The 26,692-nt window shown below is 41.8% G+C and overlaps 1 protein-coding gene across 1 annotated transcript in view; it reads left to right on the top strand.

Moving 5' to 3' along the window:
- erc1b (ELKS/RAB6-interacting/CAST family member 1b) overlaps positions 1-26,206 on the top strand; it is a 198,812-nt gene extending 172,606 nt beyond the window's left edge. The window contains 2 exon segments of the mRNA XM_046873276.1: positions 3,447-3,632; positions 19,852-26,206. Of these exon segments, the coding sequence (XP_046729232.1) occupies positions 3,447-3,632; positions 19,852-19,989 (324 nt within the window). The 3' untranslated portion in view covers positions 19,990-26,206.
- Positions 26,207-26,692: the final 486 nt, after the last annotated feature.

The raw sequence follows: 26,692 nt of genomic DNA on the forward strand, positions 1-26,692 counted from the left end.
TAAATGCAACGGAATAACATGACATTAGTGAAAAAAACGATGACAAATTCCAGCGACCGGAAAACGCCTGCCAACCGGTGAGATTGATGCTAACTGCTAATATAACTGCCTTCGTCCTTAAGAGCAGGACTCATCCATCCTCGTGAAGCATTTCTGGAACGGTCCACTCGTCTGCGTGTACTATACATGCTAGCACAGTATGCTACGGTGTTGTTGAGCTGTTTATCACTGGAGAGAAGAAGCAGGTCAGCTGTTGCTCGGCTAGAAGAATGGCGTAGCACTCGGGAGGACATTTGTCTTCAGCATGAGCGATGGATCCCTTTCCTCCTTACTTAAAGCTATAGGAGGAACAAGTTGTAGTGGAAACAAATTTTCTTGGCCCTGCAGGAACAAAATGCTTCAAGTGATCTAGAATGTTTGTCTAAGAGAGAGGGGAAAGAATAAGAGGCTGCTACAGCTAAAGAGATTTGAAGGCGTCTGTTTTTTGCACTTAAGAGCTTGGCTTTGGGAGAACTTCAGTTAAAGAGGTTTAGGTCTTTTATTATCCTCCTGCCTAAAATCCTCAATCTCTTCTCTTCTGGTCCTAAATATACTCCATGTGTTACCTGGACTGGTAAATAAATCCCTGATTGAGGTTTTTAGGTGAGGCTGAGCACATGGCACCTAGCATTCAGGTAGAGTCAGGAATCCGCACATGTACGCTATTATTCCCAGCTATCAATAAAAACCCAACGCACCGAGTTTCATACGGTCTTGTAAAGCTGAAGTACTTATAGTTCAAAGGAGCACATTATTACTGGTGGCAAGTAACCTTTCTTTGCTTCTTTCTTTTAGCTTTTCAGTTCATTGTTTGTTATATCCCTCTGTCCCACTTGCCTCACATTTTGCTGTTTAACCCAAACCCTGGGCCTCGTTATGAAGCTTTTAATGCAAAAAAAAAAAAAAAAAAAAGGTTTACCGAAGCCTAATCTAATGAAACCTAACAGATTTGCACAAGTATTTCTGTATATTTCTGTGCATGTGCTGAAAGAGCAACTGTTAAGTAAATTGTCTTCCCGGTGCAAAAGTAGCTTTTATTTGGGCCATAAAAGGCACATTGAAAATTCAAAAAAATGATGATGATGAAGCAGAGAACGGAAGAGTCCAGAGCACAGTCTCATTTATGGTTTAACTTCTGACTAAAAAATAATACAATTTATGTATAAAAGTCTATATATATAAAATACAGTGCTCTCAGCGTTCCTGCCACCCCTGTAATGTGTCCAGGAAGTCTTTTTTCGAAGTGTGTTGAGCACCTTCTGTGCTCGATCTCCGCAAAAGTGTCAAAAACAGCGACCTTTCAGCTTAATCTTGATCTTCGAGTAAGAGGCCGAAGTCCAGATGAGCCAAATCTGGTGAGTAGGGTGAGTGCAGAAGTGAGGTTGTGTTGTTTATATATGTGTTTATATATATATATATATATATATATATATATATATATAAAACTCATACACTGACATTACATTTACATTCATGGTTTTTTGCAGTTTCTTTTATCTAAAACGACTCACAATGGTCTCATTTATACACCTGAGCCAGCTGAGAGTTAAGGACTTTGCTTTGTTTAAGGGTGCAAAAATGGTAGCTTGGTGGTGCTGGGATTTGATTTTAAGATCTTCCATTAAAAAGTCCAACATTTACAATAATGGCATTTCTCAGACTCCTTTATCCAGAGCGACATACATTTATCATTCATACAACTGAGCTGCTATGGGGTTAAGGGTCTTGCTCAGGGGCTCAAATATGTCTGGTTGGGATTTAAACTTATGACCTTCAGATCTAAAGTCTAATGCCTTAACCACGAAGCCACCACCTCCACCAACATTTTAACCAGTGAGGTACTTCTTCCAACTTAATATTCTCTGTTAGAATCCGAAGGTTTTTTGGAAACTTGATAGATTTTCCTGAATACCACATTTCTCCTGTAAACGCTCTTGGGAACAATTTGAAGAATAAATGTGTGCTTGATAAATGAAGCCTGCCAGGAGCATCTACTCGACATCAAGTTCTACTCTACTTCATTAACAAAGGATGAGAAGCTGTCAATCTTCTCTTGCCACATCTTGGAATGCAGAAGCTCAGAGAAACGATCCTCTCTTTGTCGAGCAGTCCAAAGACAATAGCGAGTGTTTAGCAGATGCAACACTCAATCTCTTAAAAGCCTGAGCCAGGCAGTTAGGAGGCTTCTGGCAGGCAGAGTTTTGGGTGTACGTTAGCACGCCTATCCTGTTACATGACTCCACACTATCTCCTGTCTGCCCACACCTCTCGTTTCCCCCCTCCCTCCATTCTGGAGCGGCAGGATTTTGTCCATCTTTCTCTTTTACTCTGTGCTAGAATATCAAACGGAGTCAGGAATGAAGAATGTGTTGGGCCGAGCATCTCTTTTATACCCAAACTTCACTTCTTATAAAAGCCCATGTAAAGCCACTCCATGGCACATATGGTCTGAATGAGTGTACATTTCACTCAACATGTGAGATCGGGTGCGTATGGCAGGTCATTATATATATTTATACGTGGTCGGAATAGCAGACGTGGTAATGCACATGGTCAGAATAGCACCGGTCGCACGGCTCCCGCTCTTGCAAAAGACGCTGTCTTTTGGCACACTGACTTATAAAGGTCGGTGCTCCCTGTGACTGCGCGTGCAGCCTCATGCTGCCATCTGTTGGCGTGTTACAACACTAGTCTCAAAACTTTTTGATACCACTCTTTTAAAGTAGCCTCTACTCTTCTGGGATGGTCTTTAGCAGAAGATCTTCCACACACTTTCAACCCCTGTGTAGCAGATGTTCATGTAGCTGGCTTTGTGTACAGGGTTTGCATTGTCATGCTGGAACAGGTTTGGGTCTCCGAGTTCAAATGAAAATTTCATGCATCTTTACGGGTGTGTGTTTCCTTTTTGCGCTAAGTTTGAATCACTTACTGCGGGGCTGGGCTTGTGTTTACGTAAGGTTCCCCATTATCTCCGCAGTACAGGACAATCAGAAAAAGTCCGTAATTGTGTGGAATGTTTGTACAATTACAAATCAAACTTGAGCGATGATGTACGATAAGGTTTCTGGTCTCGGAAAAATATTTTCACTTCTTTCAGTTCCTTCTTCCACCAAGAATTTTGATTGCGCCATTATGTGATTGTGATTTACTGTGATACGGTAATGTGTTTTATATTACAAATTTTTTCTTCATCATCTGAAATCGTTTACGTCGTGTCACTGTTTATTGCTTTTTTACAAAACTGGCTCTCCCGTACCGGTCACATATGGTAACAGATATTCCATTTGTGTCCTGGCTTCTTAAACGTGCTTCCTGCTTGGAACCCGTTGCCGCACACTGGACGTATATCGGCTGGATCGTATTGCTAACGGAACTCTTCTCTTCTTTTTTTTGTGTGTGTTGTACAGATTATTCCCCCTCTCATAGACCTCAATCAGAACCGCAGTAAGCTGAAATTGTACATTGGCCACCTCACAGCCCTTTGTCATGAGAGAGACCCCCACATCTTACAGGACCTGGCTCCGCCCTCAGCTTACCACCGCAGCCAGAGGGACGCCTGGGAGGAGGAGCTTCAGAAGATGAGCCTGGAGGAGGTGAGCGACGGTTTCGCACCGATCGTCGGGCATCACGCCATTTATTCCATGTGCACAATGAGTGGACGCGGTACCGCATAGGTTCCTTCAGCTTTAGATACTCGGGTTTGCCGTCATCGATTATTAAATCCATCTGGCTTGGCCCGCGAGTGAGCCCCTAGCTGACACTAAAGCACACTGCCTATAAATCTCCTATTGGCTTTGTGCATCAGAGTGGCTGTGTGTAAATGCCATTAGGCCTCTTTATAGGGTAAAATGTGTTCCTACAGAAAATAAATAGTCCAATATATCGGCTTTATAAGCCTTCAATTCTCAAAAAAAACTCTTACAGATGCGATTTTTTTTTTTCTTTTTCTTTTTTCCACAAAGCTGAAAGAGCAGATTCGAGCAGGGCCAAGAACGAAATGTCACGTGAAAGATTTCATCTCACTCTGATAAATCTTTTTTTTTTTTTTTTTCGGTCTCACCTTTCGAAGCCGTTATTCAGCAAGTAAATTGTCTGCAGACAGTAAGTAACATAGGTTCCGTAGTTCCAGAGGCATATTTTCCAGATCTTGCATCCATTTTGAAACTCTTGCAACGCCATAAAAAATAAATTGTCTGAAAATCTCTCTCTCTCTCTCTCTCTCTCTCTCTCTCTATATATATATATATATATATATATATGCATTATACTCATGTTAAAACACCCCTCATTCTGCAGGAAGAGTGATACGCAGCAGCGTTGCCAAGCGCTGCACAATGCTCATGTGTTTCTCAGCACAGTCAAACCGTCTTCCTGGCAGGTTTTTGGCTCGACTTTACGTTATTGAAAAGCATTTTTTACATGTAGGCTACCCGATGACATCCATTTGGCTTAATAACAAATGCCTTAATTTAGTTTTTTTGTTTATTTATTTATTTATTTATTTTACTTTTCTCATCCCTAAGAAATGTTCTTCCTATTTTTTTTTTATATTGAATAGGAGAGATCACAGGCGAGCGCTCGACACAAAAAAAAAAACAACAGCAGGCCTCGGTTCCCTGTCATCACTGTAAAAGTGAATTATTTGCAGTGACTTAATTGAGACAGAGCTTTGGCCGGCTTTTTAGAGGAAACCTGCTGGGGTTAAAATCAGCACGCAGAAGGAGATTCTGGGTTTTTTTGTGCCAGCTTGTGTTATTGCTTCAAGAGGTGCTTCTGATAGAATCCTCTTATGAATCAGCTTCATCTGAAACACCAGTAGATTGAACGATCAGTTAACTGGTGATTTTGGTGATTCCACAAGTGATTCACATTGATAGCATTTTTATATCACATACATTATATGGACAAAGTTTGTGGACACCTGACCATTCAATATTATAATAACCTCCAGTGTTCTGGGAAGCTGCTCTAATAGATTTAGGAGTAAATACCAGTAATGGGGTAGGTGAGGTGAGGAAACCTGGAGTGCACTCAATTACATTGTCATGCTGGAAAAGGTTTGGGTCTCCTAAATCAAGTGAAGCGAAAATCCTATGTATCCAAAGACTATGTATGCGCCTCCATCTTCGTGGTAACAGTTTGGAGAAGAACCATATATTATATGGCTGGAAAATTCAGGTGTCCCAATACTTTTGTCTGTATATTTGTACTGTAATTAAGTAGCTTTTGTAATAGAAATCAATCAGTGTTTGACTCATTAATATCATTCTATTAATAGATCAGTGTGTTGAGTCACATTCGAGTCTTTTCACGTAAAACGAGATGCAAAGAGTCCTGTGACCAAACTGATAATAGGAACATTACAGTCGTAATAAACCACAGTACTTTGGATACGCAAGTATATTTGAATGTAAATACTTTTACTCAAGTGAAGGTTAGAAGGGACACTTTTACTTTAGTCACATTTTACAGTCTTCTCTTTTACTTAACTACATACTTTGTTTACCACTGCCTGATTACACCACTGCCTGTTTACCGCTCCCTGTTTACCACTCCCTGTTAACCACTGCCTGTTTACCACTCCCTGTTTACCACTGCCTGTTTACCACTGCCTGTTAACCACTGCCTGTTTACCACTCCCTGTTTACCACTGCCTGTTTACCACTGCCTGTTTACCACTGCCTGTCTACCACTGCCTGTTTACCACTGTCCCTGTTTACCACTGCCTGTCTACCACTGCCTGTTTACCGCTCCCTGTTTACTGCTGCCTGTTTACCACTGTCCCTGTTTACTGCTCCCTTTTTACCACTGCCTGTTTACCACTCCCTGTTTACCACTCCCTGTCTACCACTGCCTGTTTACCACTCCCTGTCTACCACTGCCTGTTTACCACTCCCTGTCTACCACTGCCTGTTTACCACTCCCTGTCTACCACTGCCTGTTTACCACTGCCTGTTTACCGCTCCCTGTTTACCGCTGCCTGTTTACCGCTGCCTGTTTACCACTGTCTGTTTACCGCTCCCTGTTTACCACTCCCTGTCTACCACTGCCTGTTTACCACTGCCTGTTTACCGCCTCCCTGTTTACCACTGTCTGTTTACCGCCTCCCTGTTTACCACTGCCTGTTTACCACTGCCTGTTTACCGCTCCCTGTTTACCACTGTCTGTTTACCGCTCCCTGTCTACCACTGCCTGTTTACCACTGCCTGTTTACCGCTCCCTGTTTACCACTGCCTGTTTACCGCTCCCTGTTTACCACTGCCTGTTTACCGCTCCCTGTTTACCACTGCCTGTTTACCACTGCCTGTTCACCACTGCCTGTTTACCGCTCCCTGTTTACCACTGCGACGTCACGTTTAGCACAGACGCTCACCACCGCTCACACCGTGTTCCTCAGACACACTCGCCAGGTCTCCTTTGGAAAATCTAAAACAAGGAGATTTCAATTTCTGCCAATTCAGACACTTTAAAATGTTCTCTGTACCTCCGCGTGTTAGATACCGCGCATGTGCGTACCATATGTACAGTTCAAGGCGTGTAACCTATGGTGAGATTCGGCTGTACGGACTCTGAGTCTTCCTCTAATCGCAGAATCAGTTTCAGATGCGGGGATTGGAAGAGACACGGTCTTTTTGCCTGGTTGTCTGACTGATATCTTCTTTGACTTCGCTCCTCATCTACGTACTTGTAACTCATCCCCTTATGTCTGTTGGCTTATTGTCCTTCCTTTATTATGCTTTATTACCATATACTGCAGTTATATTGAAGATCGGTATCTGCTTCATGACATAATGGAGCTCCGATAGCAGAGCGCTGGAACCTGAGCGGCTGAGAATACGATCGCCGTACATCATCCGTCTTCTGATCTGCTGTAATTCCCACATGAACTTTTTATCAAGGGTTAAAGATACATCAGAAGAAGGAATTTTGATAGGCACTTTAAGTGGCGCGCTGGTTAGGAGATGTGCAACTCAACCCGGTCGCTTCATCAGAGCAGCAGTGTGTGCAGTGTGTGGTCTTAACCAGATTCAGGAGATTTAAGATTTTTTAAGATTTTTTAAGATTATTTTTAACTAGGTTTCAGAAGAGGATGTGCGCTATTGTAGTGCCTAAAGCCTGAGCTTTGTAGAGACAGACAGACAGACAGACAGACAGACAGACCTTTTACATTGCATAGTACAGGTACACAGCAACCGGATATATGGATGGGATGGAAGGATAGATTTATAGAGAGATACATATTTTTCAACTAGCGTAATATTGTGTTTATAATTAGACAATTCTGGCTGTTCTAATAGAGTACCTCGAGACCACCAGGTCATTTTAATTTGTGGCTGCTTTTCTCGTGTTGTATTTCTGGAATGGATCCATATTGTGATGTCATGCACAATACATACATTTCTAGAGGCTAATTCACACCCAAAGTGTTTCTTAGGTGTCAGTTGGCTTCAGAACAGATACACTTCTTTTGCTTTCAAGTTTAAAATACACATGAGTGCCTGGAGACATGAAAAAAAAAAGACTGCATAATTATTTGTTTTTATTTTATATATACTTTGTGTATTTGTTTTTCATGGGGTTCAGGAGTGAAATGAGTGAAACTCCATAGAGATCCCAACAAATTACACACCCACACTTTAATCTTTAATTTAAAAGCCTATAAAACGTATTTGGGTTGCCAAATGTTCCCCACCCTTTATATTCTGGGTGTGAACATACACTATTCAGACAAAAGTATTGGAACACCTGTCTTTCCCAGCCGTACAGGATGTTGTTCTTCTCAAAGTTTCTTCTTCAGTTCTTAAAGTTCAAAGTTTGTTTAGGACGTCTTTGGATATATTAACATGAAATGTTCCCTTCACTTGAGCTAGGAGAACCAAACCTATTCCAACATGACAATCACCCTTTACACTATGCCAGCTCCATCTGCTTTACATGGGTTGGAGTGGAAGATCTCCTTTTTTAGAGCCTCCTCACCTCATCTACTTCAGTACCTGACTTTACAAACACTCTGTGTATCTAAATGAACCTCCACAACGTCTTCCCAGAAGATCAGGGGTTATTATAAGAGCAAATGGGAACCAGATTGTGGAATAGAACGCTTAAAAAAAAAGCACATGTTATAGTCTGCAAACTTTTGTCTATATAGTATATAATGAGTTCTAATGCAGCATAGTGGAATCTAGTGGTGCATAAATAATGCAAGTGGATTTTTTTTGGCAATTTTCTGCAGCAGGATCCAGACAGTAAATCTAAACACTTTTTTGTTTTTATGAGCTCACACCCCTGCGTTTGCTCAATTCATCCAGACTGTCTGCTCCTTCTCTGTTGTGGTCAGTGCCGGTTTTATGACCTCCTTCCACGTGCCTGTGTGGGTTTTTTTTGTTTTTGTTGTCGTTATTGTTGGAGGGTTTTAGGAGTAGATGAACCACACAGTAAAACAGCAGTCCTGCAGAGATAATAAGCTCCCCAAAGTGCATTTTGTCAAATCAGGAATTAAATGTACCGAAACCAGAACAAAGCCTTTTGTGTACAGAGTAAATCTAATTAAAGTTTTTATGATCTAGTGGACGCCAGTTCAGCCGATCTGAACCGATTCTGTGTTCTGTGATGTTAATCAATTCTGTCATGTAGTTGAACAACGACCCCCCCCTTCTCTTTTTTTATATTTATCCATATAGAGTCTATCTATCTATCTATCTATCTATCTATCTATCTATCTATCTATCTATCTATCTATCTATCTGTCTGTCTGTCTGTCTGTCTCTGTCTGTCTCTGTCTGTCTGTCTGTCTTGTCTTCTCTCTTATATCTATTAATCTATCTATTTTCTTTCTCATAGCTGTCCATCTGTCTGTCTGTCTGTCTGTCTATCTATCGATCTATCTATCTTCTTTCTCATATCTATCCACCCATCCATCTATCTATCTTCTCTCTCATATCTATCTATCCATCCAATAACCCCCACCCCATCCATCCATCCATCCATCCATCCATCCATCCATCTATCTATCTATCTATCTATCTATCTATCTATCTGTCTATCTATATGTCTGTCTGTCTGTCTGTCTGTCTGTCTGTCTTCCTTCTCTCTTATATTTATCGATCTATCTGTTTTCTTTTTCATAGCTTTCCATCTATCTATTCATCTGTCTGTCTGTCTGTCTGTCTGTCTGTTTACCTTCTCTCTTATATCTATCGATTTATCTATCTTCTCTCTATCTATGTATCCATCCATCCATCTGTCTATATGCAACTGTGTTTCTCCCCTTGCAACATGGGGAGAAACATCACAACCGAGAACATCCAAAAAAAGCTGTTCGAAAGATGTGAAAGAAGTTGTAAGATGGGGGGAAAAAAGGTCCAGAATTTGCAAAGGATCCAAGTAAAAGAGACGATAACAAAAAAAAATCAGGGATGAACAGAGAAAAAAGAAGAGAAGTATTCACCAGGACATGGAAGCCAAACACGCAGAGTGTACTCTTAACCCTGAAGTGGGATCAATTGTTCCTGGAGACAGTTCTTAAGTGTGGGTCTGCAACTTATTACAGAACATTTATTACTTTCACAAGCAGCGATACCAATTTTTACCCTGTTTATATGCTGTTCAAGTTTTATTTCTTTTTTTTTTATTATTATATTTCCATTTAAAGAACATTTTCTGGACGTTTTTCTGCACATCATTTTGTTAGATAATAACTTTGCGATGTGCACTATATGGACAAATGTTAGTAGACTCCTGATTGTAAGACGGCTTTTTGAGCATCTCATTCCACATTTACTCCCCATCTCCTGTTACTGTAACCTCCACTCTTTCGGGAAGATCCAATTCCAATTCATCCCAAAGATGTTGAGATCAGAGCTCTACACCAGGAGAACTTCCAACCCATGTAAAGCAGATCTTCATTGAGCAAGGCTTTGTGCACAGGAGCATCGTAATGCTGGAACAGGTTTTGCGTCTCCGAGTGAAGTTCAAGTGAAGGGAACGTTTCACGCTACCAAATCCAAGAGGTCCTAATCAATTGTGTCTCTCAGAGCCACATTTTATTTGCTTCGATTAACTCAGGAACGATCCTTTAAGTGAATACGGGTTTCTCTATCGTACATCACACAGGGTCAGAGACACTCTGATGGTGTTCAGTGTCACACCAGAAAACAGATGTTCTCCTGCATGCATCTCCTATAGCTGTTGGAGAGCATGAACATATTTTTTCTCTGCATGAGATGTTTGCTCAGTATCCAGTTCAACAGTTTTCTGTACAAGCTGCAAACATCCTGCCTACTGTTTTGGGTAAGAACACCAATAACAAGGGGTTCAGAGTAGATGCTTGAAAAGGTCTGGTGTGAAAGTGTCTCCCCGGCTGAGCGGTTGCGAGCTGCGGTAGTAGGATACGTGACTGTTCCCAGTGCAGTCTGCTACCGGATGCCTGTTGTGGCCAGCTGCTGGCTGACGGGCCATGAATCCTGGGCAGCGTAAAATGCAGGCTAATTTAAACAGGCAGGAAATGGGAGTAAACATGGCAGAAACAAGGCCGCAGCAAACTGTGCATTATATTACACGTTCAGCAAACTTATTTTGTGCAAAAAATATCCACATGAGAAGCGTGAAAAACGTGTCATTTGCATACCACCAAGCCCAAACCGACCCTACTGATTCCTGAGAACGTGAGCTGATCTGCTCTGATACAGAAATTATTGAGACCAGGACTTTTCCAGCCATTTGTGCTTCCAACATTCAGTTGCATTCATTTGAATTAGTAGATCGCTTTTAACAATGGACTCTGTCTCAAAGCGATTATAAAGTTGTGTAAAAGAAAGTTTAGTGCCTTTAAGTTTGTCCCTTATAATTGTAAGTTTATCCTCAATGCCAGTTGAAGGAAAAAAACTCCCTGCGATGGCAAGGAACCTTGAGAGGAACCAGGCTCAAATTTGAACCACTTTCTCATCTCATTGGAAGCGGTAGCAATAAAAAATGTACCTTCCCCAGCAGCTAGTAAGAAGGAGACCCAAATTTCTTCCAGCATGACAAAACTTGCTGCATGAAGATCTGCTTTACATGAGTTGGAGTGGAAGATCTCCTGCTATCGAGCTCTGACTTCCATCCTATTGAACATGATGAAAGTGAATGCTGACTGCATGGTTGTATTGGATGTCTAGGAACTAGGAGACTCAAATCTGTTCCAACATGATAAAGCCAGCTCCATGAAGATATGGTTTTCATAGGATGGTGGAAGGTGGAAGATCTTGAGCAGCCTGCTGTAGAGCACTTTCCTTGACTCTATTGATCAATTTTGGGATGAATGTGAATGCTGAGTGCACCCCAGGCCTCCTCACCTCACCCACATCAGTCCCCGAGTTTGCTAACATTCTTGTATCTGAATGAGCACAAATCTCCACAAAAACATCTCCCCAGAAGAGTGGAGGTGATTATAACAGCAGATGGAGACTAAATGTGGAATGGGATGCACAAACCAGTCTTATGGTCAGGTGTCCACAACTTTTTCTTTCTCCATAAAGCCAGCAAAATGTCCTCAGCACGTATTGGGTTAGGGTTAGGGTTAGGGTTGTGTTGGTTGAATTATATCCGCTGTTAACAACAAACATGGCATCCGCTTCACGTCTCTGCTCTGACGCCGATTTCTGTCCAAGCCGAACATGAAAAATGTCACATTCGATCTTTTCTTGAATCGCTCCGGTTTTCTCTCATGGTGGTTTTTTTTTTTGTATGTGTGCTGTCTTTGGCTTAGTCCGTCAGCAACCGTATGTGTCGCGCCAAAGCACACACAAGGCCTATCATATTAATAAAAACCATTAGGTCGACTTCAGAGAAGACATTTATGAACCCCCATGGTTGAGTAATGGATTTTTACACATCTGTAGTGAGCTGTTAAGTCCTTTTTAGAGAGCCACGAGCAGTGCTGGAACTTCTGCCCAGTGAGGAACTGATGATTGGCAGGAGGAAAAGCTCTGTGCTGCTCTGCCAGCTTGTTCAGAAGATATGATCTTAAACAGTCTTAAGTGTGGGGTTTTTTTTTTACCTAATAACAGTGAAACTCGCCCAGAATACATGCATCACAAGTATTGCTGAATGATGCACTATATGAACAAAAGTAATGGAACACCTGGCTTTTTCAGCTAGACGTGGTTCTTCCCCAAGCTGTTAGCACAAATTTGGAGGTGCACAAGTGTGTAGGACGTTTTTGGATGCAAGAAATTTTCCCTTCACTTGACCTTGGAGACCCAAAACCTGTTCCGGCATCACACAAAGCCAGTTCCATGAGGATCATGCTTTTTATGTAAAAGTAGAGATTTAATTAAAATTTTAATGTGACTCCAGTAAAAAGTGAAAGTGTCCCTTCAAACTTTCACCTCAGTAAAAAAAAAAAAAAAGAAAGTATTTCTTTAAATGTATCCAAATTACTATGATTTATTATAACTATAATGTTCCTATTGTCATTTTTGATACAAGACTCTCTTAATTTAATCAACTCAGTTTATGTGAAAAGACTCGAATGTGACTCTCAGCACACTGATTTATTAATAGAATGATATTAATGACTCAAACACTGATTTCTATCAAAATAATTACGAACCTTAAAAAAAATAGTGTAAATGAAGTCACGTGTGTTGTGGCGAGTTCGAGTCTGGAGTTTCTTCATCATTTTCTACTTGATGTCGAACTGAATGTTGGTGATCAGAAGATACACCAAGCGCCGATCAAAACAAGTTCAAAACAGAGCATGTGCTCGATCCTGATTGGTTTTTTACAAAATGTAGTTGAGTAAAAAGTCAAATATTTGACTTTGAAATGTAGTGAAGTTACAATAAAAAAATATCTCCCCAGATGGAAATACTTCAGTAAAATACAGATACATAAAAAAAAAGCTACTTATGTACACTAACGAATTACATTTACTACTGTATTTCAGCAGGCACACTGAAGCCACACTAAACCCAATGTTAGGATTTGTTTTCATTTAAATTCTTTACTAAACATCATTTATATTTTGAATGTAACTTCCTGCATAACAAGTCAAAATTTTCGATGAGTTGTATCTCCTCTATTGAAGCACACGTGTTGCAGTGCATGAGGTCACCAATGCAAAATGGCAAATACTATTTCTAAAACTCTATTTTCTACTTAAGTTGCTGATAAAATCATTTGTATTAAAATGTTTGCACTTTCGGACCTCACTGTATAATTGCACGATATTTGTTTACCGTCTCAAGCGTTCCTCTCCTGCTCGACCCCGAAAACATTTTTTTTATCCTTTCCTGAAGAAATGTTGAAATCTAATGAGCATCATGGTTTTGGGACGCCAGGTCATGCAGAGAACCGTCTTAAACTTTCCACCTTCTCCATCCCTGAAGTGCATGCGGGAATTGAAATCATTTTGTGTGATCTTGATCAAATGGTGTTCTTTTTGTTGTTGTTTTTTTAAATATGAACCCAAACCTTCTCTTCCTCTTTTCTCTAAGTGCACTTTAAAAAAAAATAAATAAATAAAAACGTGACCTCAGTGGTGAAAAATGCTTCTTCGCAATCACAGACGCGAACGTACGCCTTTCGGTTCAGACTCGGAATCAGCAAAAAATCTAAAAGCGGACTTTCGTCATTATGTGGTGAGTGTGTGTGCAAAAGTTATTGCGAGCCAGGCTTTCGTCGTGATTGTGTTTGAAACTCTGTGCAAACTGCCCTCGACCGAACGGGTTTGACCTCATCCGCCGTTGTGGTTGGCATCGGGTGCGACTTGTGCGTCCGCTCCTGGCCACATTAGCCTAGAAACACAATTAGTCTTGATTGATGGGCTGTACAGATCAGCCCGGACCTCATTCTCCAGGCATTTCTAATCAGATGCGGTTAGTCCTCTTTAGTGCAACAACCACAACCCTTCACTGTCGGGGCAAAGTCCAGTCTCCACCGAGTCCCTTCTTCTCTCACAGGGAGCGTCATTAGGTTTAGTCTAAAGTGTTCAATTCGTCATAAAATATACGTAGAGTGTGTGTGTGTGTGTGTGTGTGTGTGTGTGTGTGTGTGTGTGTGTGTGTGTGTGTGTGTGTGTGTGTGTGTGTGTGTATATGGTCGCCTGTTCCAAAGACTTGAGTTTTGAGACTTGCACTGTTTACAAGCAAGTACTTTATTTATCCATGTCTTCACACTATCACCTTCAAAATAGTCCCCCATTCTTCCTGCCACTTCTGGAATGTGTCCTGAGAGCCTACTTTTCCGAAGCGCGTCAAGCCCCTCCTGCGATTCATGCTGGATCTCCACAACGGTGTCAAAATGCCAACCTTTGTGCTGAATCTGGCGGGAAAGGTGTGTGCGGAAGTGAGATTGCGTTGATTCAGGCGAGAGACTCACGTGTGAGGTGGGAGGTGCACACGTGGTCAGAATGGCACCAGTCACACAGCTTTCCATGTACACAGGACGATGTCTTTTGTCACTTCGGATTATGAAGGCCGGTGCTCCCTGTGACTGTGCATGCAGCCTTGTGCTGCCCCCTACGAACCATTTAATTATGCAGATCTTGAATTCTTTTTTCAACTCTGAAATTTTGAATACACCTTCACCTTTGACCCCTGTCGTCCCTTGTACCTGAGCTGGCCCCTTGGTGATGAAGACTTGGTGTCGTTTGGAAGATCTTGGAGACCCTCTGACACACCGTAGAGATATCTCTTCCTCTCCAGCGCTAGTAAAGGAACTGGGTTGGGGAGCGTTTAGTGCTCTGGCTTGGGGAGAGGGGATTTCAACAGAATGAGGAAAGAAGATTGCAGTGACCTCATCTCAGTTTGTTGAATGTGGGGATGAATGGAAAGGGGAGTTCTTTCTAAAAGCAAGCAATTTACACAGACAAAAAAAAAACCCTCTCAGTTTAAAATGTAGTTAATCTGAAAATGTCTGACTCTGAGAATCATTGTCACTTTTGTACAAATTTCTTTGTATATTCATTGAAAAAGATTTAATGGCTTTAGCAGATCTGCAGATTTTTAGACCCCTAGACCCCGTCTTCCCCTTTTCCTTCGACTCCATCCTGGCACTGATGGAAACTCAGTCTGGATCCAGCCAAGGACAGGACTTGCCCATGGTCGTCATCTTCATACCTCTGATTTAACATTTAACCGCCATGCCAGGGGAGCACTCAGCTAGGCCTAATTTATATCCACGTCTTTCTCTTTTTTTTTTTTCCTTGTCCTCTTTTTCACTCTCTCTGGGGTAGAAGGTGGAAAGACAAATGTCAGGGAAGTCAGGACCACGAGGATGGGCCAAGTGGTCGACGTTTTTGGATCTTCTCGGGCGTTACATGGACAGTCTCGTTCATTTAGGAATTTCTGTACGTACTTTTCAGACCTCTAGTTCTCGGCCCCTGTTCGGTGGGAGAGAGTCGAGTTCTTTCCGCGCTCGTTATAACCCAGGCGCTGTTTATCTGGGGCTCAGAGTGCGCCCTAGCAGTAAAGGTGTGATAACGCTTGATAAGAATCCTCTATGATAACAGAGTATCACACACACACACAGGAAAATACATCCTCTCATTCTATTTCGCTCCCCATTTTTCCTCTCGTCTTAGGGTCAAGGCTGAGAAAGGAAACCAGTTTGGGAGACAGATAAAGAGATAGATACCTTCTTCTAATCTTAAGAACTGTGTTATCTTTACTGCTCTGTTTTTTCAGAGGATCTTTACTAAGTAGACACAGTAAAGTGGAGAGAAGCAGCAGCAGCCCTGCAACGTTTCTGCCCTCACCCAAGAGCTTCGTTCACTTTAACTCCCCTCCCTGAGACTTGGACTGATCTTAGAAGAAATGAGCTTGTCACTGGAGATTCTTTTTTTCAAAAATCATTCGTCCCTGAACTCTGGTCCTAATCAGTGTCTAGCAAAAGGTTCGTTTCCATACAACGGATGTTCTGTTTTGTGATAATTAGCCTCAAAGTTTCAACGTTCTTCAGGAGTAATAAACACTTTCGGTTGTTTTTTCCTTTTTAAATTGCGCCATTGCTATCAGATCCCATGCCCGTGTTTATAACGCGTATTTATAATCCTGCTCAGTTGGTAAAAACGTTTACCAAGATCATAAACGCGACACTAATTCGCTAATAAATCACACGTGGGAAATCTTGTAAGTTATTTACGAAGAACGGTTTGCGTAAATAGAACAGTTGCATCACTTCCATAAACAGGGAGAAGAGCGACACGCCATGTGGACCGTTTGTGGAGCAGCCCATTCCACATTTGCAATTATAAAAACCTCCACTGTTCTGGGAAGATGCTCCATTAGAGTTTGTGGAGATTGATAAGGGCGTTAGTAAAGTCACGTAGGTGAGGAAGTGAGGAGGCCTGGGGTGCAGTTACCGTTTTATAGGGTTGGAGCTCTATAACAGGAGATCTTCTATTCCAACCCATGTAAAGCAGATCTTCATGGAGCTGGCTTTGTGCACAGGGGCATCGTCATGCTGGAACAGGTTTGGGTCTCCTAGTTCAAGTGAAAATTTTGTAAGAAGAACCACAAATTGGTGGAAAAGTCAGGTGTCCATCGAGTCCACTAAGAGCCATCAGTTTAAGTGATTAAATTTATATATATATTTTAATCGCTATTTTATAATTCACAGCCTCGACTGTAGCACTTGCAGCTTCCAGCTTCCTGCTCTGTGCTCTTAATGGAGCTTGGATAGACGGCATGACTGCACCCCTCACCCTCACCTTGGGCCGCCGTATATCAGGCATCGATGAGCCTCATTAACTCTCCTCACACAACTACACAACTCCACTTTCTTTCTCCTTTGTACCTGCTCCTGTCTTCAGTGTCCTTATTTCCCCCACCAACGTGTCCCATGTTTCCAAGGGTTGGGTCACAGGGTTTCTGCCGAGTATAAAAAAAATAACAATTTAGTTGATTTAGTTGATAAATTTGCAGTTCCGGGTCTTAAATAATTTTTTAACAGGTCTTAATTTTATTTAATTTTTTTGTAGTTCTTTCTTTTGCTGGTCCAAATATAATTTGCTTTATTACGACTATAAATGAGACCAAAATGCAACATCCAATCAGATTTCTGTTATTGGCGCAAATCTCTCTCAGATCGTACCACGGATGTAAAATTGCTTGGGGGTTTTTTTACCGCTGTGGGGAAGCGCAAGTTTAGCGAGTTTAGCACAAGTGTCTTTCCATGTACAGTGAAAATTACAGAGTGATTTTTATTTTTTTTTTATTATTAATAATTTTTTAGGCAAAAAAATATACATTTAACTTTTTAATCCAAAAGTCTAGAACTGGCCCTGCCCCACTCTTGGCCCACTTTCATTTTTTTCCCTATTTCGTTTTGCCGCAGAGGCCCAGATTTGGAAAGGCTTTCCCGGGCATATCCGTCACGGATTTTCCCCCCCTCTCCAGCCCGAGCAAGTGAAGCGTAGCGTTAGCACTAGCTGTGTGTCAGGAATGGATGCTTGTCATTCTCGCTGCTGCCCAGGCGTATTCACACTGCAGTTGTACAAACACTGCTCTGACAGGTAGCATTGCGTCGTGCAATCTGAACCACCGCAACTTTGTTTCGCTTTATTAATTGCGAAGGGCCGTCCAATCCGGGCGCACGTATGAAAAATACACAAAGGGGAAGTGCGCTGTATGATGTATGAATATACGCGCTGTCGTTATTGTTACAGATGTCTTTATCATTAACCTCGTTCAATCAGGGGGCGGCCAAAGAAAACGCCATTGCGGGGTTTGTTTTATTCGCAATCTACTTTTGGAGCACCTCAAATCTCTGCCTGTTCACATCGACCCAGGTACGTTTGGGCGGGAAACGTGAGGCAGAAGATATAAAGGTCCTACTGAGTGATGAGCGACGACTGAAGGAAAAACTGAGAGGGAAATGTAGGACGCGACAGACTAAAAAATGGGAGGGAAAAAATGCTATATGGTAAAAATTACATTCATAATGATAATAATACGAATAATAAAAATAATTATTTTTTATATATACACACACACACACACACACACACACAAGTCTTTATTATATTCTATAACATTCCATATATTTTATATATTTTTTATAATATAATTCTAACCTTTTTGTTATTGTCTATTATATATTATATAATTTTATATATATATATATATATATATATATATATATATATAGATATATATATATATATATATACTGTAAATATATAATAATTCAATGTATAATTATTCTGTATAATAAAATTATAAGACTACATATAAATATAAAAAAAGAAAAAGGTATAAGTGCCTCATTTCCTATGGAAAGTATTTTAATATCTTAACGACATAAAAAAAAATAAGTTTTCCAATATTTTATTATTTATTTACTATTAATTTGCTTGGCCACTTGTGCTTGAATTCTGGTGCATTCCCAGCGCAAAAATACTTTTTTTTTTTAACTTTGATTTATTACCAGTGCCCAGAGTGTTTCTCTCAGCAGTGTGTGTGTGTGTGTGTGTGTGTGTGTGTGTGTGTGTGTGAGTGATAGAATATGCCAGTTTAAGGCACCTGCTCCTGTTATAACATACTTCCCAGAGCACTTGGCATTGCGTTTCCCCGGCCCTTCAGTTCCTCGTCTCGGTCCAAGTCGGCGTAGAAATCGTGCGGGGAAAAAAAATCGTCCGTCATCTTTTAATGACGTTCACACCTGTGATTATCGTTAGCGCCCTGGATGCTGTGAAAAAAAAAACAATTAAATAGTCGTTTTTAGCCTCGAATCCTTGTTACGAGCAGAAAGTAAAAAGCGGTGAAACGGATTCCGAGAGCGAGGCCTGCGTTCGAATGGGTTTAAAATGATGCGCTTTGCAGAGACGGCCTTTTTCAGCGCTATATTTAACCATCGGGTGTGAACGGGAAGTTCCACCGTCAGAAGCAGGTGGAGAAGATTATCGTCGTCCGGACGACTGCTGCTTCGCACCTTCCTGAACTTCGCACTTCTTTTTGAACTTGTTTGCACCTCATCCGTTCTCGCACACTTTCTTTATTTTTTTTCCCCAGCACGCAGACGTTCACGCTCACGGGGAACTTCATAATGCACTGTAGGGCAGAAGAGAGATGTGCAGTGAGAGTTGCACAAATGTAGCTTTTGTGGATGGAAAGAAAATCTTAAACCTGACTGACCCTCAGAACCCTGTGAAATACTTTCATTTGTCCAGATGATGTTTTTCTGAGTTTATAAAGGGTTTCATTAGTATTTAGATTTACATGCTCAAACATTCAGTAGTGGCAGCTTTGGTGGTGCTGGGATTTGAACTCATAACATTCAGATCAGAAGCCCAACATTGTAAACAGTGAGCTACCGTTGAGCTTTTGATATTTGTTTATTTATCATTTTTCAGAAAATTAGTGCAGTCAAAATGTATTTCCGTTAAAGCACTATTGTGTATGTCATGTGAGTTGACAGATTTTCTGTTGATGATTTTTGTCAAATGTACAAAACGGATGAAAAGCATACATTGTTCTTTAAATATTTGGAAAAAGCCCTGCAGTGTAAGAGGAGTAAAACTCTCCGGGGCACGTTGTTATAATCGGCATCACCATCCAGATGTTTTTTACATTTACGTTTATGGCATTTGGCAGACATCCTCATCCAGAGCCCATGTCTCATTTATACAACTAAGCAGCTATTGGGGGTAAAGGAGCCTTGCTCAGGGGCCCAGGAGTGGCAGCTTGGTGTGGCTGGGATTTGAACTCGCGACCTTCAGATCAAAGTTTTTCCCGTAACAACATGCCCGAGTGTTTGATTCCCTGCACACAGAATAAAACAGTAGAACGTGTAGACTAAGCCGATTGTTCTTCTTCTTTCCCCCTGCAGCTGGAATCGGAGCTGGAGCAGTGCGAGCGAGAGAGCGCCGAGCTCCAGGAGTACGCCAACTCGGTCCTGCAGCAGATTGCGGACCACTGCCCTGACATCCTGGAGCAGGTCGTCAACGCACTGGAGGAGTCGTGCTGAACCAGTGTGCTCTTCCTTTTTTTTTTTTTGTTTTTTTTTTTTTTCTTCACCCTCATTTTTTTATTTTTTTTTTGGTTTGGGAAAAATCCAGACATACAGCACGTCCAGCTTCCTGTCTCACTGCTGCGAGCTCAAGGACATCTGTGCATCTCCACCCAGACACTCCAGACAGGAAGGACAGGAGCTGGAGTGTAAATTGGGATGAACAGCACATCAGCGCGGGGGCACGATTGAACGAGCCTCGCGGGGGTCGTTCCCTACATCCGTCTTCTCCCGACTCTGTCTCTCTTCACCTAAATATCGTCCCCTCCCCCCTTTTTTCTGGTTTACTGTTTAAAACCCCACAAGTTTACGGCCGACTCGGACACGCATAAACACACGGTGAAGTGCAGTATTAAAGGAGAAGTCCATTAAGTCCATCAGTACGAGTGAAACCATAACATCTCACCCTTAACAAGTGCTCATGTCTGAAGAGGCTCTTATCCTCCTCCTTCTTCTTCTTGCTCTCGTTCTCTCTTCCTGGGCCCATAAATCTGTTCCGCATGGGACGCAGACTCGCCATCGACCCTCTCGTTCTGTTCCTCCTAACTCGCGTCGAACGAGTCAAATGAATTCGCTCAAATCATTCGAACGTAAAATTCGATCGATCCGATATACTGTTACTACTTATGTGTTTTTTTTTCATTTTAGAGTTTCATTTACAAAAATGTCCCAGAAAACACAGAAACCTTTGTTTTGTTTAGGATTAATACCGTTACTGTTTGCTCGAGTCAGAAATGAGAAATTGTGTTGTAATTATATCATGTAAGCTGGTTTTAATACAGAGACCTACGTATAAATATACATTTTATATATATATATATATATATATAGAGGAACTATAGGCTCAGGGCAGGAGAGTGGATCATATAAAAGTGGCCTAAATGAGGACTTTTACATTTGGTTTTCGAAAATAACTTTCTTTTTTTTTTTTTTTTTTTTTTTTTTTTTTGTTATCTCTTTCTCTCCCGAGAGAGACCCCCCCCCCTCCTTGCACAAGGTGAATCCGCTCACCATTTATGATTATATGAGTCTCTATCTCCAGGCCAAGGGTGTCGATGAATGCAGGGTCAGCTCGTCATAAATATTGCCTCATCGATCGCTCGGATACGCTTTAAAGTCCAGAGAGGGATGTGGATGACACTAGGCGTTAACTCGCACTCTGCTCTTTTCGCTCTTCTCTCTTTTTTTTTTTCCGCCCGGTCCTGTCCAGCGATTCGATAAGCCGTGTGGAATATTGCCACGCCTGTGATCTCTGAAGTTTAATCTTTCTTATTAACCCACGTACACACACACACACACAGTCATGCCACCAACCTGGTACACACAGAGACAGATACGTTCCCTTATAAGGAAAACTCATCACTGGGCTGGACTTCTGACTAAACTCAAACACAGACTGGCATGGCAGAGTGAGTCACGGAGAATTTCTAGGAGGGAAAAAATATTGCATTTAGTTTTGCACAAACACGTTTTGGGCACGTTTTTGGGATTTGGGGTAGGTGGGGGCTCAGTGGTTAAGATGTTGCCCTTTGGATATGAAGGGCACAAGTTCAAATCCCACCAAGCTCTTGCTGATAAGCCTTTGAGCAAAGCTCTTATCCCTGAAATGCTCATTTGTAAAACGTGGATAAAATGCAGTAAATGGAAATGGAAATATTTCACGTATGGGGGTGGGGGTGGGGTCCTTTAATTTCCCTCAGTTCATTACATCATATATAATGTGGACACCTGACCATAAGACTGGTATGTGTATCTTTTTTGAACATCACCATTCCACATTTAGTCTCTATTTGCTCTTACAATTATCTCCAGTTTTCTGAGAAGATGTTCCACTAGATTTTTAGATTTGATGGAGGTGATGTGGGGAGGCCTGGTGTGCAGCTCTATAGCAGGAGATCTTCCACTCCATCCCATGTAAATCATATCTTCATGTAGCTGGCTTTGGTGGTTTTGTGTGTCCTTCAATTGAAGGAACGCATGTGCAGCGTGTAATATCTTCTTTTTGGTTTGTGTTTGTTCCTACACACAGCTGCTGTTCCTAAAGTGACACTCAGTTTTTATTTTACACCCTTAAGAAGGAACACAGCAGTATCGTTAAAGCAAACGTGTGAAATCAGACTGGCTCACGTGAGCGATCCGAGCGACCCCTCACTGTTTGGAATCCAAAGTCTTTTACCTTTGTTTAATCGCGATAGTTTGTGCGTCGTGTTTCTTGTTTTGTTTTTCGTTTTTTTCGACACCTTAAATCAGGTCATAAGCGTTTTCCATTCCACAGATGTTCCTTCATCTTTATCACAGGTACCAAACAACGGCCAAAAGCAACAAAACCCCCGTTTTTAAATCCGCCCACTTTTCTTCATTTCAATGGACCCGCCTACTTTTCTTTCGGTTTAATGGATCCGCCAACTTTTCTTCGTTTAAATGGACCCACCCACTTTTATTTAAGTGGATCCGCCCACTTTCCTTTGTTTAAGTGGATCCGCCCACTTTTGTTCAGTTAAATAGACACACCCACTTTTTGATTATAAATTGAATGGAGTTTTTTTATTTTTTTTATTATTTTTTTTTTTTGTAAATGTAATTAAAACAATAAAGGACGAAAATTTCAATCATGGTGCAAACTATATTCCTGTATATTTAATAGGCGACGATCCAAAGGTTAACGAGGCTCCTTCATGCCAGCGTTTATTGATGCGGTAGGTATCGATGCCTCGCTTTACTGCGTGTTGGCAGGACCCCCAGGACATGCCCTCGCGCCCGGGCACGCCACAAACGCTAATGATTTTATTACATTCTTTTTTTTTTTTTCTTTTTTTTTTTTATGGCCACAATTAATCCTTGATAAACGACAGAACACACACACACACACACACCCCTACCTTTACGTCTTTTTGCTTTCATGTCTGTCTATCTCTCTCTCACACACGTACTAGTGCAATCCAGTGTTTTGGCTTGGTGTCGTCTCCGGTGTCTGAAATATAGAGCTGTTTTTAGGGCTGTGGCTGAGTATCGGAGCTTAGACTAAACACAGGCACATGCTCGCTCTTACACATCCACTTTTTCTCACACACACACACACACACACACTTATACAGCAAGGATTTATGAGGTGCACTCTTACGCTGATCCTCCAGTCACCTTCGTATTCACTAAGAAAACGAGATCAGAAACGTGAACGTATAGGAGGGGAGAAAGGATATTGAGAGGATATTGTGGGAGGTTGTAGAGCAGTGTTTTGGACTTTGGAATCAGAAGGTCACAAGTTCAAATCCCAGCACCACCAAGCTGCTACTGCTGGACCCTTGACGAAGGCCCTGCTTTAGTTTTAAGACGCTTTGGATGAGGCCGTCCACCAAATGCTGTAAATGTAAAAGATATTCTGTTGTGTGTGTGTGTAATATGTGTGTGTGTGTGGTTGGTGTGGGGGGTGGGCTTGTCGTGACTCTCCGTGTAGCTTCTATTACATTATACATATATACTCCAGAGGTCATTCGTTCTTTTCGCTTTTTCTTCATAAGTCACACTTCGCACTTTACGTCACGGTGCCTTGCGTATATTCCAATAAGCAGCAGGTCAAATGTTTTATATAATAATCACGAGCGAGGTATTCGCTATGTTTTCGGGGGTTTCTTTTTTTCCCCTCTCTCCCCCCACTTCGACGCCAAGGGCGTACGATAAGAGAGGCGAAGACTCGGAATGTTCTCCAGCGGCGCGTATTCGAAGCAACGCCGTACTCCGTCTCCTCGTTCCGCGGTGGAATTTTTCCATCATCTATCAGCCTCGAGTGCAACCGTCAGGTCTCTCCTTACTGCGTCCGGGAGAGACCACGGTATCGCGGGGGGTGGGGACGATTAGAAACGAACGTGCGGGGAAACAAAAATCAACGCTGTCAAACGTTTTTTTTTTTTTTTTCCCTACCAAATACGTGACGATGAAGGTCAACGCTCGTCTTTTTTTGAGCGTCGGATTTATTTAGTCCATTTACTCGAGCGTGAAAACACTGCCGGAGAAATTCTGCCCCGCACTCTTTGAACTCTCCTGCGCACACACACACACACACACACACACACACACACGTGCATCTATATTTATATATTAGCTGATAAAGTGAGATGAATAGAGTTGAACTGTGAGATGTCGGAGTTTGTGTGTTTTTTCCTCTACGCTCTCGTCTACGAGGAGGGGAAGACGTCCGTCTGAACAAAATGCCGTACATCTTACACAACAAATCCCAGATGATAAAAAAAAGTGTCTCAAATTCTTTCTAAGTGTCAAATAAATGCTGTTGCACACATTCTGAAAAGCGTTACCGTGTGGTTGATGTACCGTCGCTATGTACTTAATCTGGGTTTTTTTTTGTTTTTTTTTCTGCCTGTTCAAACATGTCAAATTGAGTGTTTATTTTTTTTTTATCACTATTGTGTAAGTGTGTTGTGTTTTTGGGAAAGTCCTCCCTCCACGACTGTGCTCTATGTCGCTTCTCGACCCTTAATAACGGTTTTAAAACTGTGACTCCGGATCGCAGGTCTGCGTTTACGAAGCTTTTCTATTTCCCTGTTTAACGCTCGGGGGTAAGAAACGACTGATCGACTGTTCCCACCCTTTGAGTCGCTCTCGATTAAATACATTCTATGGACAAAAAATATGTGGACACCTCAGCATTTTTTTCCTTTTTTTTTTTTACATCTACATTCCACATTAAGTCTGCATTTGCTCTTATTATAAGCTCATTCATAGACAAGGGCAGGGGTCTCCAGTCTTTTCCAGAAAGCGCTAGTGTGGGTGCAGGTCTTTATTCCAACCAAGCAAGTCCACACCAAATCCTACCTGTTCAAATCAGGTGTGACCATTGATTGGTTGGAATGAAAACCTGCACCCACACCGGCCCTTTCTGGAAAAGATTGGAGACCCCTGGATAAGGGTGTTAGAAAAAGATCATGTGAAGTACTGGTTTAGGTGAGGTGAGGAGACCAGGGGGTGCAGTTGGCGTTCTCATCATGTTTAATAGGGTTTGAGCTCTGTAGCAGGCCACTCGAGATCTTCAACACACTTCCTATCAATGGAGCTGGATTTGCGCACAGAGAAGTAGGGTCATGCTGAAACAGGTTTGGGTCTCCTAGTTCACGAGAAGTGAAAATTTCACCCAGACATACGGCCGTGTGCCTCCAAACTCACGGTAGCAGTTTAATGAAGAATCGCATATGGCTGGAAAAAACCTCATGTCCCAATACTTCTGACTATACGAGATTATGTTTGAGAACAGGACAGTGCTGCGTTACATCACAGATACTTTCCTGTTCTTCTACTCATTTCAGGAAGGACGCAAAGCCTGAAAAGGGATCGTCTTGTATTACGGTTTTATGTCACATACATCATGAGCACTTTGTGAAGATCCGGACTCAGAGCGGGAGAACGATATTTATAAAAACGTTAAAGTTAACAATCATGAGAGTAGTTCGATGTTTTGTTTCGCTTCAAAATCCAAAAAAGACAAACACACACACACACACATTAAACAGATCACATGTCTGGAACTCGACGCAGGATGAACGCCGTCTTCCCTGTCTGGTCGTTGATATTCTATAAAATGCAGGGTGTCCCAATACTTTTGACCGCCCCTATATTTTCCTGCACACGTTTACAGGACACGTGCATGTTTTTTTAATTTTGTTTTTTTCTCCACACGTTTAGTTGACGCGCCTGCGATCACTTTGCGCTCGAAACCCCGAAGGAGTCGCGAAGTCCGAAAAACCAAAGACGTGTGCAGCCCTGGTGTTGGATTCTGTCTCACGTGTCGAACACCAGATCAGACCACACATTGTGAAGTGCACTGTTCAGGGCTCTGTAGAATCCAAATCTTTTGTGTATAGTTTTCATGGTTTTGTTTTTTTCCTCCAGCACACAGACGCAGTCCTGGAGGGTATCGACCCCCACCCCTGCAACCCCCGCACCCCCCCCCCTTCAAAACTCTTTCCAATTTAATTTAATACATTTAATAAAGGAAAAGATGTTTTCAAAACAATCACCTACATGACCTGGGTTTCATTGGGTTGTTTTCCTGCTTTCTTTCTTTTCTTTCTTCCTAGTGGAAGCTCTGGAGATGTGTGTACTGAAAAGAGAACGAATTAGGCATAATGTATTCATCTTTTGTAAATATAAACACTTCATTATCTGCCGTCTCGCTCTTTTTTTTTGCACGCCATTGCCATACCGACACACAAACACACACTCGTGTTGTTTTCACCAGGGCCGTCTGCTCTTGTGTGACTGATTTCTTATCAAGCTATTACTTTTATACAATATTAGTGTGTGTGTGTGTGTGTGTGTGTGTGTGTGTGTATGTGTGTGTGTGTTGCGTTAGCGGTGTCTTGCACTTGTTTCTTTTTTCAGGTCTTGACACTCAACACATTCCTCTGTGAGGATGAGATGAAGATAGCACTGATCTCCTGAAGAGGCCGGGTGCTTGGAGATGTCCTTTACTTCCTTTAAGGTCTCAAACACACACACACACACACACACACACACACACACACTCTTTGTATCACAGCAACGGTTTTGGCCGTCCAGATCCTCCGTATCGGCGATCCCATCTCATATTGTTTTCTAAAAGGACCTCATCCCACACCCTCATGGTTTCATTCCATTTCTCCTACTCATCTCA

This window comes from Silurus meridionalis, chromosome 18, assembly GCF_014805685.1.
Source record: "Silurus meridionalis isolate SWU-2019-XX chromosome 18, ASM1480568v1, whole genome shotgun sequence".
In the NCBI taxonomy this organism is placed as follows: domain Eukaryota; kingdom Metazoa; phylum Chordata; class Actinopteri; order Siluriformes; family Siluridae; genus Silurus; species Silurus meridionalis.